At 44.3% G+C, this 17,227-nt stretch overlaps 1 protein-coding gene across 6 annotated transcripts in view; it reads right to left on the reverse strand.

The window, feature by feature from the left end:
* wwp1 (WW domain containing E3 ubiquitin protein ligase 1) overlaps positions 1-17,227 on the reverse strand; it is a 204,733-nt gene that overhangs the window by 62,912 nt on the left and 124,594 nt on the right. For all 6 annotated transcript variants that reach the window (XM_085992735.1, XM_085992736.1, XM_085992737.1 and 3 more), the window contains 6 exons: positions 17,007-17,181; positions 11,736-11,790; positions 10,847-10,931; positions 7,426-7,554; positions 525-597; positions 265-336 (listed from right to left, as the gene is read on the reverse strand). In XM_085992735.1, coding sequence (XP_085848861.1) covers positions 265-336; positions 525-597; positions 7,426-7,554; positions 10,847-10,931; positions 11,736-11,790; positions 17,007-17,181 — 589 coding nt within the window. The remainder of the gene's footprint in view (positions 1-264; positions 337-524; positions 598-7,425; positions 7,555-10,846; positions 10,932-11,735; positions 11,791-17,006; positions 17,182-17,227) is intronic.

The raw sequence follows: 17,227 nt of genomic DNA on the forward strand, positions 1-17,227 counted from the left end.
TAGAGGAAGAGGATTGTTGGTGCACAGGAAGCAAATCAACTGAAAGACTGGTACGTGGCCTTTTCTCATCCTAGACACAAACATAAAACTATATATGCCGAAGGGTTTTTGTGTAAAATTGGTTGCATGCTTATAAAAAGTGTGCTCTATTTTCCTTAATATCATCATGTGAAATTTCAGCTAAAAGTGATAAAAACTTGAAACAAAGATTTAAGATTAATAAGTAAACTACTTCAATTTCTGGTACCAGAAAAAGCTACTTACTTGTTGAAAGGAGTCTTCAAATAAAGTCTGCCTAGAAACAGTGATCTTTACATGACTGGGCAACGCATTTGACTGAAAGAACAAAGCCAATCATATCAACCAACAGTATCTTAAAGCACATTTTAAACTGACACCTCAATTTTTCCAAGTACAAAAATTAACATTAACTCCATTTTAAATTACAGTCTAATAATAATTCTAAATCTTTACAAAAATATTTTGAGAGTAAGTTAGATGTGGAGGTAAAAATATTAATTTACCTGACACAAATACCGGAAATGTGCTAACTTCCACCGAAAGCTACGTTCGTATGCAATTTGTGGGCCTTTTGCACTGTGAAAATAAGTTACATTTTACCTTTAAGCAACAGCAGAAGTTAAGTTTCAGGTAGTGCATTCCAGATCTTAATAACCCTTTGTGTGAAAAAATCTCTCCTCATTTCCCCTCTAGTTCTCTTGCCAATTATTTTAAATCTGTAGTTTAAACCAACCCACTTACCAGAGGAAATAGTTTTTCCCTTCTTGCTCTATCAAAATCCCTCATAATTTTGACTACCTCTATTAGGTCTCTCTTAAACTCCTCTGCTCTAAGGAGAACAATCCCAGCTTCTCCAATCTCTTCACATAACTGAAGTCTCTCATTCTGGTAAACCTCCTCTGTACCCTCTTCGAAGGATTTGACATCCTTCCTAAAGTGTGGTGCCCAGAATTGTTCACAATAGTCCAGCTCAGAGATTGTTTTCCCTGGCTGGAGAGTCTAGAACTAGGGGGCATAGTCTCAGAATAAGGGGTTGGACATTTAAGACTGAGATGAGGAGGAATTTCTTCATAAGAAACAGGAGCAGGAGTAGGTCAATCGGCCCCTCGAGCCTGCTCCGCCATTCAATAAGATCATGGCTGATCCAATCTTGGCCTCAACTCCACTTTCCCGCTCTCCCCCCCCCCATATCCTCGACTCCCTTGTAGTTCAAATGTCTGTCAATCTCCAGCTTGAATATATTCACTGACTCAGCCACCACAGCTCTCTGGGGTAGAGAATTCCAAAGATTCACGACCCTCAGAGAAGAAATTCCTCCTCATCTCTGTCTTGAATGGGCGACCCCTTATTCTGAAACTATGCCCCCTAGTTCTAGATACCCCCACTAGGGGAAACATCCTCTCAGCATCCACTCTGTCAATCCCTCTTAGAATCTTATATGTTTCAATAAGATCACCTCTCATTCTTCTAAACTCCAATGAGTATAGGTCCAACCTGCTCAACCTTTCATCATACGTCACTCAGAGGGTTGTGAATCTTTGGAAATCTCTACCCCAAAGGGCTGTGGCTGCTGAATCTATTAAAGGTTGAGATAGATAGATTTTTGGATTCTAGGGAAATCAACGGATATGGAGATTGAGTGGGAAAGTGGAGTCAAGGTCGAAGATCAGCCATGATTTTATTGAATGGCGGAGCAGGCTTGTGGTGCCGTATGGCCTACTCCTGCTCAAAATTCTTATGTTATTATGTAGCTGAGGCCTAACCAGTGATTTTTAAAGTTTTAGCAGGACTTCCCTGCTTTTGTATCAGCCACCTTCAAAGATCTGTGAATATGAAACCCCAAGGTTCCTCTGCTCTTGCAACCGCCTCAAAATAGTACCATTTAGATTATACTGCCTCTGTTGTTCCTCCCAAAATCCATCACTTCACACTTAGATGCGTTAAACTGCATTTGCCATGTGTCTGCACATTTCAACAGTCTGTCTATGTCCTCCTGAAGTCTGCTACTACCCTGTTCACTATTTACTACATTGCCAAGTTTTGTTATCATCCACAAACTTCAAAAATTTTACTCCCTATACCCAAGTCCAGGCCACTTATATAGAACAAGAAAAGCAATGGTCTTAATACTCCTGGGGGACCTCTCTGCATACTTCTCTCCAATCAGAACAAAATCCATCCACCACTACTTTCTGCCTCCTATCCCTTAGCCAATTACATACTCAAGTTACTACCGTCCCTTTAATACCATGTGCTTCTATTTTCTGAATAAGTCTGTTACATGGTACTTTATCAAATTACTTTTTTGTCCACATATACATCTATTGTACTACATTCCTCTCTGTTACTACATCAAGGAACTCAATCAGGTTAGTCAGACATGATTTGCTTTAACAACTCTGTGCTGGCTGTCCCTTATTAACCCATATTTCTCCAAATAAGAATTAATTTAGTCCTTTACAATGGTCACGAGTAATTTTCCACCACTGACGTGAAACTGATTGGCCTGTAGTTACCAGGTTTATCCCTCTCCCCTTTTTTGAACAGGGGTGTAACATTTACAATCCTCCAGTCCTCTGGCACCATCACATATCCAAGGAGGATTGAAAGACTGTGGTCATTGCTTCTGCTATCTCCACCCTAGCTTCCCTCAGCAAGCTAGGATGCATTTCATCTGGACCGGGTGACTTGTTAACTTTGACTGACGCCAACCTATTTAGTACCTCTTTTCTATCTATTTTTATGCTATCCAATCTCCACTTGCCCATCCTTTACTGCAACATTAACTTCATCCTCATCTTTTGTGAAGACAGGTGCAAAGTACTCATTCAGTACCTCAGTCAATCCCTCTGCTCCCACAAGATGATTTCCTTTGTCGCTAATCCAGCCCATCATTCCTTTAACTATCCTTTTACTTTTTATATGTTTGTTTATAAAGAGTTTTTTTTATTGCTTGTGCTTCCTATTTTATTGCTTCTATTTAAGCTTTACTTTTCCATTTTTAATTTATCCCCATTTACATAAGAAGTAGGAGCAGGAGTAGGCCATACGGCCCCTCGGGCCTGCTCCGCCATGCAATAGGATCATGGCTGATCCGAACCTAGACTCACGTCCACTTCCCTGCCCGCTCCCCGTAACCCCTAATTCCCTATCAGCTAGGAAACTGTCTATCTCCGTTTTAAATTTATTTAATGTCGCAGCTTCCACAGCTCTCTGAGGTAGCAAATTCCATAGATTTACTACCCTGAGTGAAGAAGTTTCTCCTCATCTCAGTTTTGAAACGGCAGCCCCTTATTCTAAGATTATGCCCCCTAGTTCTAGTCTCACCCATCAGTGGAAACATCCTCCCCGCATCCACCCGATCAAGCCCCCTCACAATCTTATATGTTTCGATAAGATTGCCTCTCATTCTTCTGAATTCCAATGAGCAGAGGCCCAACCGACTCAACCTTTCCTCATAAGTCAACCCCCTCATCTCCGGAATCAACCGAGTGAACCTTCTCTGAACTGCCTCGAGAGCAAGTATATCTTTTCTTAAATATGGAAACCAAAACTGTACGCAGTATTCCAGGTGTGGCCTCACCAATACCCTGTATAACTGAAGCAAGACTTCCCTGCTTTTATACTCCATCCCCCTTGCAATAAAAGCCAAGATTCCATTGGCCTTCCTGATCACCTGCTGTACCTGCATACTAACCTTCTGTGTTTCATGCACCAGGACCCCCAGATCCTTTTGTACTGTAGCACTTTGCAGTTTCTTTCCATTTAGATAATAACTTGCTCTTTGATTTTTTTCTGCCAAAGTGCATAACCTCACACTTTCCAACATTATATTCCATCTGCCAAATTTCTGCCCACTCACTTAGCCTGTCTATGTCCTTTTGCAGGTTTTTTATGTCCTCCTCACTCACTGCTTTCCCTCCTATCTTTGTATCGTCGGCAAACTTGGATACGTTGCACTTGGTCCCCTCCTCCAAATCGTTAATATAGATTGTAAAGAGTTGGGGTCCCAGCACTGACCCCTGCGGAACACCACTAGTTACTGATTGCCAACCCGAGAATGAACCATTTATCCCCACTCTCTGTTTTCTGTTAGATAGTCAATCTTCCACCCATGCCAGTATATTACCCCCAATCCCGTGATTTTTTATCTTGTGCAGTAATCTTGTGTGGCACCTTGTCAAATGCCTTTTGGAAGTCCACATACACCACATCCACTGGTTCCCCTTTATCCACCCTGTTTGTTACGTCCTCAAAGAATTCGAGCAAATTTGTCAAACATGACTTCCCCTTCATAAAACCATGCTGACTCTGTCCGATTAAATTATGCTTATCCAAATGTCCTGTTACTGCTTCCTTAATAATGGACTCCAACATTTTACCAACCACAGATGTTAGGCTAACTGGTCTATAGTTTCCAGCCTTTTGTCTACCTCCCTTTTTAAATAAGGGCGTTACATTAGCAGTTTTCCAATCTGCTGGGACCTTTCCTGAATCCAGGGAGTTTGGGAAAATTACCAATGCATCCGCAATCCCTACTGCTACTTCTCTCAAGGCCCTAGGATGTAAGCCATCAGGTCCAGGGGATTTATCCGCCTTAAGTCCCATTATCTTACCGAGTACCATCGCCTTAGTGATTTTAATCGTGTTTAGCTCCTCCCCCCCTATAGCCCCCTGTTTGTCCAGTGTTGGGATATTTTTAGTGTCCTCTACTGTAAAGACTGATACAAAATATTTGTTCAGCGTATTTGCCATCTCCATGTTCCCCACTACTAATTTCCCGGTCTCGTCCTCTAAGGGACCAACATTCACTTTAGCCACCCTTTTTCTTTTTATATAACTGTAAAAACTCTTGCTATCTGTTTTTATATTTTTGCTAGTTTACTTTCATAATCTATCTTCCCTTTCTTAATTAATCTTTTAGTTATTCTTTGCTGGCTTTTAAATGCTTCCCAATCTTCTATCCTCCCACTAGATTTGGCCACTTTATATGCCCTTGTTTTCAGTCGGATACTGTCCTTTATTATTTTACTTAGCCACGGATGGCTGTCTTTTCTTTTACGCCCCTTTTTCCTCAGTGAAATATATATTTTTTGAAAGTTGCGAAATATCTCCTTGAATGTACACCACTGCTCATGTACCGTCTTACACCTTAATGTATTTTCCCAGTCCACTTTAGTCAACTGTGCTCTCATACCTTCATAGTCTCCTTTATTTAAGCTTAGTACGCTGGTTTGAGATCCAACTCTCTCACCCTCCAACTAAATTTGGAATTCAACCATGTTATGGTCACTCATTCCAAGGGGATCCTTTACTAGGACATTTTTTTATTAATCCTGTCTCATTACACAGGACCAGATCTAAGATTGCCTGCCCCCTGGTTGGTTCAGTAACATACTGCTCAAGGAACCCGTCCCTAATGCACTCTATGAACTCTTCCTCAAGGCTGCCCTGCCCAATTTGATTTGTCCAGTCAATATGAAAGTTAAAATCTCCCATGATTATAGCTGTTCCCTTATTACAAGCCCCAACTATTTCCTGATTTATACTCCGACCAATAGAGTTGCAACTGTTAGGAGGCCTATAGACTACGCCCACTAGTGACTTTTTCCCCTTATTATTCCTTATCTCCACCCAAACTGTTTCACTATCCTGATCCTTTGACCTAATATCATTTCTCACTATTGCAGTGATTCCATCCTTTATTAACATAGCCACCCCACCTCCCTTTCTGTCCTTCCTAATAGTCAAATACCCCTGGATGTTTAGTTCCCAGTCATGGTCACCTCGCAGCCATGTTTCTGTAATGGCCACCAGATCATACCCATGTGTAGTTATTTGTACCGTCAACTCGTCTATTTTGTTACGAATGCTGCGTGCATTCAGATAAAGAACTTTTAAATATGTTTTGTGACAATTTATTCCTACTTTTACCCCCTTTACTACTTTACCTTTATCTTTATATATTCTGTCCCTTCCTGAGACGCTCTGGTTTTTAATTTCCCCACTGCTACTTTGCTCTGTTGCCTTCTCCGCTGACATTTTTATTTTTCACTCTCTTGAAACCTCCCCCCCCACTAATTAGTTTAAAGCCCTCTCTACAGCCCTAGTTATTCGATTCGCCAGGATTCTAGTCCCAGCACTAGCCAAGTGAAGTCCGTCCCAACTGAACATCTCTCTCCTGTCCCAGTACTGGTGCCAGTGTCCCAAGAAGCAAAACCCATTTCTCCCAAACCAGTCTTTGAGCCACGCATTTAACTCTCTGATTTTATTTACCCTAGCCAAATTTGCTCGTGGCTCAGGTAGTAACCCAGAGATTATTACCCTTGTGGTTCTGCTTTTTAATTTTTCTCCTACTCCTCTCCTGAAGGCACTAGGGTGCAATTTTGAGGCCTGTAGGCATCCTCTAGTAACTCGCTCAAATGGCCATTCTTCCTAAAGTGTCAGGCAAAAATGGCTTAATGAAGTGGTGAGCGAAGGATGTGTAATATGTAGATTACGCAGGCAAGGGTAATATTTCTTCCTCTGTACCTAGTGACTTTCCCCTCTGCTACACCTCAAAAAATATTAAGTGCGAGGTCAGGGAGTACTGTGTGAAGCACTTAAAATCTTAACAAATATAACCAACTTGGATCAACATTAAAAGGCACATTACATTATTGAAAAAAACTTTCTTTGGAAGAATAAGTGGGTTGGTAGGAGCTACCCCACTGGCTAAATGAACCTAGGCTGCAAATTAGTGAGGGATACAGACCAGGAAGGTCCTAGGTTAGCTGCTTAATCTGTGCTGAATTAGTTGACTTGAGCTGGGGTGGCAGTAGGGGTGCTATAGTAGCTTCAGCATCTCTGGGTTAAGATGGAGACAATCAGCCATGGTTTCCACTCCTGATCACTATCCGTTAATCCTACTTGGAGTGCATTTGTTTGGACATTGCATGAGAACAAATGTGATCAGGATCAGTTCCCTTGTAATGGGCAGTGATTGAATTAGTCTGGTGACATTCACTGTCAAGGATCACACAAGCATAATGGCCATTTGAGCAAGACAATACAAGAGTTTAAACCCACGGAACAACACCTCAGTAGGGAGATGAGCGGAGAAAAAGTGGTGCAGGAAACAGTCACGGAAAAAAAATTGGGTAGAATAAGAGTCCACGAAAGAGTGGATTGTACATGGTCTGTGGAACCAGTCTTTTCTCAATCTGTACTTTATGTTTTAAAGAATTCACCATCATTCATGCTGGTAATACCCAAGAAATTATATTCAGCAGCATACTTAAATATCAACTCAATTAAAACATTTTTTTTGGGAAAAATCTAAGTTATTTTGCTAACATGCAAAATTGCCAGCTGCAATACACAAAGCTATTAATTCCTTCCAGTTTGTTCAAGAATACAACTTACACTGATGACTTGCCCGTGCGAGGATCTTGAAAGGTAGTCGTTCGAGTGTTGTGATCAACAAAGTATCGGACACCTTCCCTTGTGTATCGAATTTCCCAGCCTTCTGGAAGTGGATCTTCATTCTGCAAGCTGCACAGATGAAGAAGTATGGAAATATGGAATTAAAATGACAACCACCAAGGTGTAGAATGGATAAGGTGGAAGTTTGCAATCATTCACAATATAAAAAAAACACAAACCAAACTGCACTTTAAAAAAAAACACAAAAGTGCTTTTTTAAAATATTGCTTCATAAATTATATATGAAGCTGAAGATTTTGGGACAGCTACTTTGTCCCACCTAAAGAAATCATAAGAAATCTAGAATGTAAAACAAGTAGAGTTTGGACATAAGAATGGAGACTCTGTTCATTGATATGCAGTGCAACAGGCTGGAAGGTATGCATCAAAGACAGAACCGTGGTCGCAAAACTGAGTTTAATTTTAATAGAGAGCTATCTTAAAAATCCTGAAAACAATTTCATTTAGAATTTTTGTTGACGTTACTTACATTACCACCAATTTTAATACAATTGCAAAATTATTTAGCTTCAGAAGTAGTTATCCAGTGCCATCACTCATACCAACCAGCTATGTGCTATAATGCTACATTTCACAAGATAAATATTAGTTTAGTTTTAAATAAAAACAAAAAATGCTGGGAATACTCAGCAGGTCAGGCAGCATCTGTGGAGAAAGAAACGGAGGTAATGTTTCAGGTGAATGACCTTTCATTAGAATGGGAAAATGTTAGAGATGTAATGCCTCACCCCTTCCCCTCCCTCCCAGACCCATGGCAGGGTTCCCCTTGTCCTCACCTTCCACCCCACCAGCCTCCACATTCAACAAATCATCCTCCGCCATTTCCGCCACCTCCAGCGTGATCCCATCGCCGAACACATCTTCCCTTCCCCTCCCCTTTCAGCATTCCGAAGGGACCATTCCCTCCACGACACCTTGGTTCTGGAACGGAGGGGAAGGGGTGAAGGGTTACATCTCTAACAGTTTCCAGTTCTGATGAAAGGTAATCGATTTAAAATTTTAATTCTGTTTTTCTCTCTCTCCACCGATGCTGCCTGTCCTGCTGAGTATTTCCAGCATTTTCTGTTTTTATTTCAGGTTTCCAGCATCCCCAGTATTTTGCTTTTGTATTACAGTAGTTTTGTTTTAGTTCATCCATCCAAAAAAGAAAAATCTACACTCTCTCCTCACACTTAATAAGCTCTTGAATGGCTAAGATTTTCACTACACTTTCTGGAATCAATTCCAAATGTTGATCAGCCTTTGTGGAGAAATACTTGCTACCATCAATACCAAATTTCTCTTCATCAGTTTGAAACTGTGTCCCCTTGATCCAATCATCAGTTATCTTGAGGGAACACTCCAAATTTCCCTTTTCTGTACAATTTAATATCTAGGTCTATTTCAGGCATGTTCTTCTGAGGATGAAATGACCAAAATTGGACAGTACTCAAGCTGTGGCCCGATCAGAACATTACAGTTTTAGCATAACCTCCTCTAATTTGTAAGGATTGTCAATATAGTTCAGCATTCTGTTTGCTTTATTATTTGCTGCTCCATTATACCTCGACATACCAGCATCCCCAGATTTCATTCAACCTCAGCTATGTTGTCGACTTTTTCATTCAATATGTAGTACCCTACACCTGTATTAAATTTCATCTGTCAATAGTTCTGCCCATTTACAAATTTTATTGGAACTCTTTTTTGCAGGTACCTTGTTGCTTAACCCCATTTTCATCCTAGTTTGGTATCACCTGCAAACCTATCCACTTCATCAGGTTTCTTGAGTCTCCTTCCCCAAAGCACCCACTTATTAGTATTCAATCAATGCTTTCTTTCCATTACCAGCCTTCTTAAACCCATCTCCCCAGTATGAGGAGCTCATGGAATTGAGTCATTAAAACTGAGACCATTCGTTCAGCTGCCTCTGATGCTTCCGCCCCTTCCCCTTGCTCACCAAGCAAAACTTCCCCTCAGGCTCATCCCTGCCCTAGCCCTGATCTGATGTCTTTCATTAATTTTTCTCCTCTCTTCCCTCTCTGAGCTCAACTGTGTCCATGAGACCCACCTCCTGCTCCTGTGACCCCATTCCCAATAAACCGCTGACTACATGGCCCCCATGCTGGCTGACGTTGTAAATGGTTCCCACTCTTCGGACACTGTCCCTCTCCCTTTCAAAACTGCCACCATCATCCTCCTCAGAAAAACACTATAGACTCCTCTACCCTTGCAAACTACAATCCCACTTCAACCTCCCTTTCCTCTCCAAAATTCGTACCCATCTTTACTGCAACTGCATGTTTGAATCTCTCCAATCAGATTTACATTCCTGCCCCACAATATGATACAGAAAAGCAAAAGGAAAAAAAGAGAGAAGCAAGAAACAGAGAGGTCACTTTTGGTCACCTCTCCCTCCTAATGTCTCCTTCTTTGGTATTTATTTATTTCTGATTCGGATGCTGTTGTTTCTTTCAGCTAGTTCTTTTTCTATTTCCAGATTTCATCTTGAATTCCCACAAAGCATATATATTAACCTTTCATGAAAAAAGTTGCCAAAGTCTTTTTGGAAGTCTAAATACTTCATGTAATAAGGTTTACCATGGTCTATTTGATATGCCACCTCCTCAAAAAAAGTAAATGGGCTTAATCTTGACTGGGGTGGGCTGCTTACGTGGTTTCGGCAGGAGGCGGGGGGGGGGGGGGAAGAGCTTGTCAGGAAACCTGAATGTCTACTACTATACTACTATTTACTAGGCTATGATGGATAATCCTCAGATTTGCTGCTGATAATTGATTCCATGATTTCTTCTGTTACTGACAACACAAATAAGGCTATAGTTTTCCAGATTTGAGATTATTTCAGTGATTAACACCGCCTATCACAACATAAGTGAATTCACTTATCCATCCCCACAAATCATCCCTGAACAACCATGAGAAATCAGCTAATTATCTACTGCTTTTATCAACATAAGTTGGTTTTGTGTGATATATTAATTCCGAAATTGACAAGCTGCTGTAATTATTGGACATTCTGTAGATATTCACTTCAATAACAATTTAAAGTAAGAACACAGCACATGACTATTACTCTTGAATAATTCAGATGATGTGCCAAAAGCCTCCGTTTCCTACATTATAACAGTGACTACACTTCAAAAAGTACTTCATTGGCTGTAAAGCGCTTTGGGACGTCCGGTGGTTATGAAAGGCGCTATAGAAATGCAAGTCATTATTTCTTTCTTTATGGAAGCATACAGTGAAATATATAGCAATTAATTGAGTGTATTTTTGCTTCCATTGGCCTTAAGGGATCCACATATTTACTTGACAATGGGCTTCCTTACTGGACACTTACCCCTGTGTTCTTGGATCCTCCCACTGAGTGGTCTTTGTATTATGATTCACAAAGTAAACTCGATCATTTGCATCCACCCTCCTTTCTGTTGCAGAGAGAAAACAAAGAATGGCTTAGATAATTTTATCATTATTCACTTCTATATATTTTCTTTCCATGTAGACTGAGGGTGGGGGGGGGGGGGGGGGGGCAAAGTTGCATTTTGTATAATTTGACCAATTCTGTTGCTCTTACATCTCTCCCTCTCCCAGTAAACCAAGTATCACAACGGAGAACTTGTTTATCACATGATAACCAGATTAAAATCTTCAAAATGCAGGATGTGAATCTGCTTTAATTCTGTTACCGTGCGCTCATCAACCTAAAGTTGTAAAAAGATTTTCTGCACGCATTTCAAATAACTTTGCATTAGTGTGTGAAAAGAGTAAAAGGTGCTTTAGTCATGCCCGCCAAACTAAATGGCAATTTTGTTATTTATCCAGTTAAAGTTTGACATAACATACCCACCTTTATACCCAGTATATACCTTTACTAATTTTAGTGAAGTGTCATGTATAGTATATTTTTAAGCAAATAAAGTGATACAAATCAATTTAGGAGCTGGACTAATGCCCTGAATAATTTATGGTGTGGAGATGCCGGAGTTGGACTGGGGTGGACAAATGTAAGAAATCACACAACACCAGGTTATAGTCCAACAGCTTTATTTGAAATCACAAGCTTTCGGAGCGCTGCACCTGAAGAAGGTGCAGCGCTCCGAAAGCTTGTGATTTCAAATAAAGCGGTTGGACTATAACCTGGTGTTGTGTGATTTCTGAATAATTTACTCAATGTATAGTATTTCTTAAACAGTGTGGCATGACCTCTACAAAAATGATGACAAACGTACCCCAGCCAGGTGGTAAAGGGCCAAGAGGATCATTTTCTGCTGATAACATTGAAGCCTGTTGAAAATAATATTCACTTTAGTACTTTGCTATCAAAACAACATACATTACAATGCGTAGACTGAAGCATCAGCATCACTAGCCTCCCGTTCAAGTGCTCCCTGTTCTTCAGCCTAGGCTAATATTGCTTTGTAACCGTCTACCATGATTGGCACAAAGGAAACCCACACTGAGTCACCCTCTAATTCTCCTTGTAGGGAAGCATGTTGCTTGTAATCACCTGGCCGTGTTGCAGAATTCATTGCACAGGCAATGGCAGGTGTGAATCTGACTTCTACTAGTAAGCAGCACAGTGTAAAAAAAACACTCTTTGACAACTCCATCACGTTGTAAATTTAAGCATCTAACTAGAAAAAAAACTTGCTGCTGTGGCAGAGCCACCAAGAGACTCAGGGCAATTAGTAATAATCCCTTTAACTACAGTGTAGTGCAGCTGTGGACTGCACCTTTAAACTGTGTTAACTATACTGTATGTACTCCTGCACTCTGCGTGATGACGTCATGACGATCACGTGACCGCCAGTGGCGCGAAGAACGCGATGACGTCAGCTTCCAGAACCTTCCAGCAGTCGTCGAGTGCCTTGCAACCTGAACAGACCTGTGTACATCTTCTCCTGTAGTTTAATAGCTAACTTCGTTGTTTATTAAACGTTGTTATTTTGATTCAGAGTCGAACTCCATTATTTGGATAGGAACCTCCGTTCCTACACTGGTGACCCCGATCTCGTCGGACAACTTTCGTTGAGATTCCATAATGAACACGAATGCCGTCGCCCTCAAACTGCCGCAGTTCTGGGAACAGCAACCAGCAGCATGGTTTTTCCAGGCAGAAGCCCAGTTTGCACTCCGGGAGGTTACAGCGGATTCGACCCGTTACTACTACGTGGTCTCCACTCTCGACAGCGCCGCGGCCTCGCGGGTCGTCAGCCTCCTTGGCAATCCACCGGCTGAGGGCAACTATGAAACTCTAAAAACTCGTTTGCTACAGGTGTTTGATCTCAATAAGTCGGAGCGCGCACGCAGGCTTATTTCTATGCCCGGCCTCGGGGACTCAAAACCATCGGAACTGATGAGCCAGATGCTCACGCTTTTGGGTTCGGAGCCCCAATGCTTTTTGTTCCGCGAACTCTTCCTCTGCCAGGTACCTGAACCAGTTCAAGCGGCCTTGGCCAATTCTGCCATCACGGACTGTGCTGAGCTCGCTGCAGAGGCAGACAAGATATTTACGGTTACACAGCAGTGTTGTGCAGCCACGAGGCGCCCTTCCCCCACGCGAGCGAAGCCCAGCCCTCCTCCAGCAGGCTGGTGCGCGTACCACGCACGTTTTGGTGCCAAATCTCGATGCTGCCGTCCTCCCTGCAGTTTCTCCCCGAAAAAAAAAAACTTCAGCAAGCCCGCACTTCGAGACGGACAGCAGGGTCTGAAAAACACGTTCAGGTCGCCATGGCGGTCGGTTCAGCGGGAAAACTCCTTTACATTACGGATTCCATGGCAGGGCGACGATTCCTGTGCGACACTGGTTCCCAGTGCAGTATTCTGCCAGCTTCAAAGCTGGATCTACAATCCGGCGGGCACGGTCCTTCCCTCGTGGCAGCTAATGGCGCGGCTATTCGCACGTTCGGAAAACGGAGAGTCAATTTAACCTTCGCCGGACAGCGTTTTGTGTGGGAGTTTATTACAGCTAAGGTCTCGCAGGCCATCCTGGGGGTCGATTTCTTCTGTGCCAACGGCTTTCTGGTCGACGTCCAACACTGCCGACTCATTAATGCGTCCACTTTCCACGCGGTGCCCTGCCACCGCAGCACCGCCGTGTCCTGGTCGGTCGCCTGTGCGGTTCCATCGCAGGACAGGTTTACGCGCCTGCTCGGCGAGTTCCCGGAGCTCACCAGGCCGGCTTTTTCGGCTGCAGTCACGAGGCACGGTGTGGCGCATCACAGCACCACAACTGGATCGCCTGTTTACGCTTGGGCGCGAAGATTAGAACCCGGCAAGCTTGCAGCTGCAAAGGCTGAGTTTCAGACCATGGAGCGCCTCGGGATCATACGACAGTCCTTGGTCCTCCCCACTGCACATTGTACCTAAACCAGGCGGCGGATGGCGGCCTTGCGGTGATTACAGACGCCTAAACGAGGCCACTACACCGGACAGGTATCCAATACCCCATATACAAGATTTTTCAGCACATCTGGCGGGCAACTCCGTATTTTCCAAAGTGGATCTCGTCCGCGGATATCACCAAGTCCCTGTGCACCCTCAAGACGTCCCCAAAACAGCGGTCATCACTCCGTTTGGGCTGTTTGAGTTCCTTCGAATGCCGTTCGGTTTGAAAAACGCGGCTCAGGCCTTCCAACGGCTAATGGACTCTGTGTTACGGGATCTGCCTTTTATTTTCGTTTACTTAGATGACATTCTCATAGCCAGCAAGGATTCGAAGGAACACATGGTGCATTTACGCACACTCTTTGCCCGTCTCAGCCAACATGGCCTTATCATCAACCCAGCCAAATGCAAGTTTGGGGTAACCAGTATTGACTTTCTGGGGCACAGGATTACCTCAGAAGGCGCCGTTCCACTGGCCACCAAGGTAGAGGCAGTTACGGCATTCCCGCGGCCTCACACAGTCAAATCCCTTCAGGAGTTTCTGGGGATGGTGAATTTTTATCATCGTTTCGTTCCCAAGGCAGCCCAGATAATGCAGCCCCTGTACGAAGCACTCAAAGGGAAGTCGGGCAAGGACGTTATCACTTGGACACCGCAGATGGACCAGGCGTTCCTCGACACCAAGGCGGCGTTGGCAGACGCAACTATGCTTGCACACCCACTCCCGGGCGCGACAGTCGCCCTCACTACGGATGCCTTCGACTACGCCATCGGGGCGATCCAGGAACAACGGGTCGACGGGACTTGGCAGCCGTTAGCCTTTTTCAGCCGCCAACTGCGCAAGAACGAGCGAAAGTATAGCACTTTTGACAGGGAGTTGCTGGCCCTGTTTTTGGCCATCCGACATTTCCGTTTTCTTCTAGAAGGGCGCCCGTTCACTGCGTTCGTGGACCACAAGCCGCTCACTTTCGCGATGGCCAAAACGGCAGAACCTTGGTCAGCTCGGCAGCAGCGCCACCTCACATTTATATCCAAATTTACGACGGATTTACGGCACGTGTCTGGCAAGGATAATCTTGTGGCTGATTGCCTCTCCCACGCTCCAGTCCAGGCAGTTCACCTGGGCATCGATTTTGTCGGATTGGCGGAAGATCAACTGGCAGATCCTGAAGTACAGGCGTTTCGGTCCACGCCTTCCAGTTGGCAGGTAGCCGATGTTAAGTTTCAAGCAGCAGGCACCACGCTCTTGTGCGACACATCCATGGGAGTGCCCCGGCCCATTGTACCAGTCGAATGGCATAAGAAAATATTCCAGGCTATACACGGTTTATCGCACCCGGGGATGCGAGCTTCACAACGGCTCATGTCCCGCAAATTTGTTTGGAAAGGAATGCATTTGGACATCTGGGACTGGACAAACAATTGCATCGAGTGTCAAAAATCGAAGGTCCATCGTCATGTCAAGGCTCCAGTGGCCACCTTCCCAGTGCCAGAACGACGTTTCAATCACGTACACGCGGACTTAGTGGGTCCTCTTCCCGTGTCGCGGGGTTTCACGCATCTCCTGACGGTGGTGGACCGTACCACCAGGTAGCCGGAAGCGATTCCCGTGGTCGCTACCACTGCAGCAGACGTCTCCAGGGCGTTCATTTTGTCGTGGGTGGCTCGGTTTGGGGTGCCAGCCGACATCTCCTGTGACCGAGGTCCGCAATTCACGTCGGAGTTGTGGAACGCAGTTGCACAGGGCTTGGGTACCAAGCTGCACCGTACCACCGCTTACCATCCGCAGGCGAATGGTCTGTGCGAGAGGTTTCATCGATCTCTCAAGGCGTCCCTCCGTGCCAGCTTGCGTGGACCCAACTGGATGGACAAATTCCCCTGGGTGATGCTAGGCCTCCGCACAGCCCCCAAGGATGATCTCCAGTCTTCATCGGCTGAGCTAGTCTACGGTCAGACACTTAGAGTACCAGGTGACTTTCTCCCTCCACACACTGAACCGTGATCTGCAGCTCAGCAGCTCCTCCAGCATCACGAGGCGGCCAGGAATTTCCTGCCTATTCCTACCTCGCATCACAACCTACAGAGGCCTCATGTCCTGGCAGAGCTCATGAGCTCTGATTACGTCTTTATTCGGCAGGACGGCCAGAGAGACCCGCTCAGACCGCCTTATGCTGCACCGTTTCGTGTCATCTCATCGGGAGAAAAAATTTTCACGGTCGAAGTGGGCGGCAAGTCCGATACCATCTCCATCAACCGACTTAAACCAGCCCATCTAGATCGGAGTGAACCAGTCGTGGCTGCCCAGCCACCTCGCCGTGGACGACCACCGTTGACCGCCAGACCAGTTATGCAACGGCCCGCCATTGAACCGCCTGCATCTGCCTCATCCTTGCCCACACCACCTGCTATTGTTTCCTCCACACCTGATGCGCCGCTGCAGACACAGCCAAGCACCAGCTCGTTTCCCAACGTTCCACCTCCGCTGCCTGAGTTTCGTCGTCGTTTGGGCAGGCTCATCAAACCCCCTGCTCGTTTGACACTAGCTGTTAGAGAATTCTGGGGGGGGGGGGGGCGCCTGTGGCGGAACCACCAAGAGACTCAGGGCAATTAGTAATAATCCCTTTAACTACAGTGTAGTGCAGCTGTGGACTGCACCTTTAAACTGTGTTAACTATACTGTATGTACTCCTGCACTCTGCGTGATGACGTCGATCACGTGACCGCCAGTGGTGCGAAGAACGCGATGACGTCAGCTTCCAGAAGTCGTCGAGTGCCTTGCAACCTGAACAGGCCTGTGTACATCTTCTCCTGTAGTTTACTAGCTAACTTTGTTGTTTATTAAACTTTGTTATTTTGATTCACTGAGTCGAACTCCATTATTCGGATAGGAACCTCCGTTCCTACACTGCTATTATTATTTTTTTCTCTGGTATGGTGGGAATGAAGCAAACAAGTCTGGCTATAGGACAGAAACAGTTACTAAACCAGAATATAATTACTATAGACAATACTATAGAGTATCAATAATTAGCAGAAAATGTTTGTGTAAATGAAACACTTTTGCTGGAATGCTGTATAGACCAAAGTGGGAAACAAAATGAAGCAATAGCTACCGAATAGAGGTATCGTTGGTTGAATTGCTGCATAGCTCCCTGTAGCTGATTCCGTTGAGATTGCCATTGTTCAAAGTTCCTGACTGATTCCATTGTTGGCCGTTGCCATGTTGTTGTCCTGGTGTTATGATCTACATAGTACACCCTGCCTCGATCATCCACCCGTCTTTCCCAACTAGGAGACAAAGCACAGTTTAAGAATATAACTCAGAAGATCTCAC

The sequence above is a fragment of the Somniosus microcephalus genome, chromosome 7, assembly GCF_052327205.1.
Source record: "Somniosus microcephalus isolate GS21.2 chromosome 7, FLI_Smic_1.0, whole genome shotgun sequence".
NCBI lineage: Eukaryota > Metazoa > Chordata > Chondrichthyes > Squaliformes > Somniosidae > Somniosus > Somniosus microcephalus.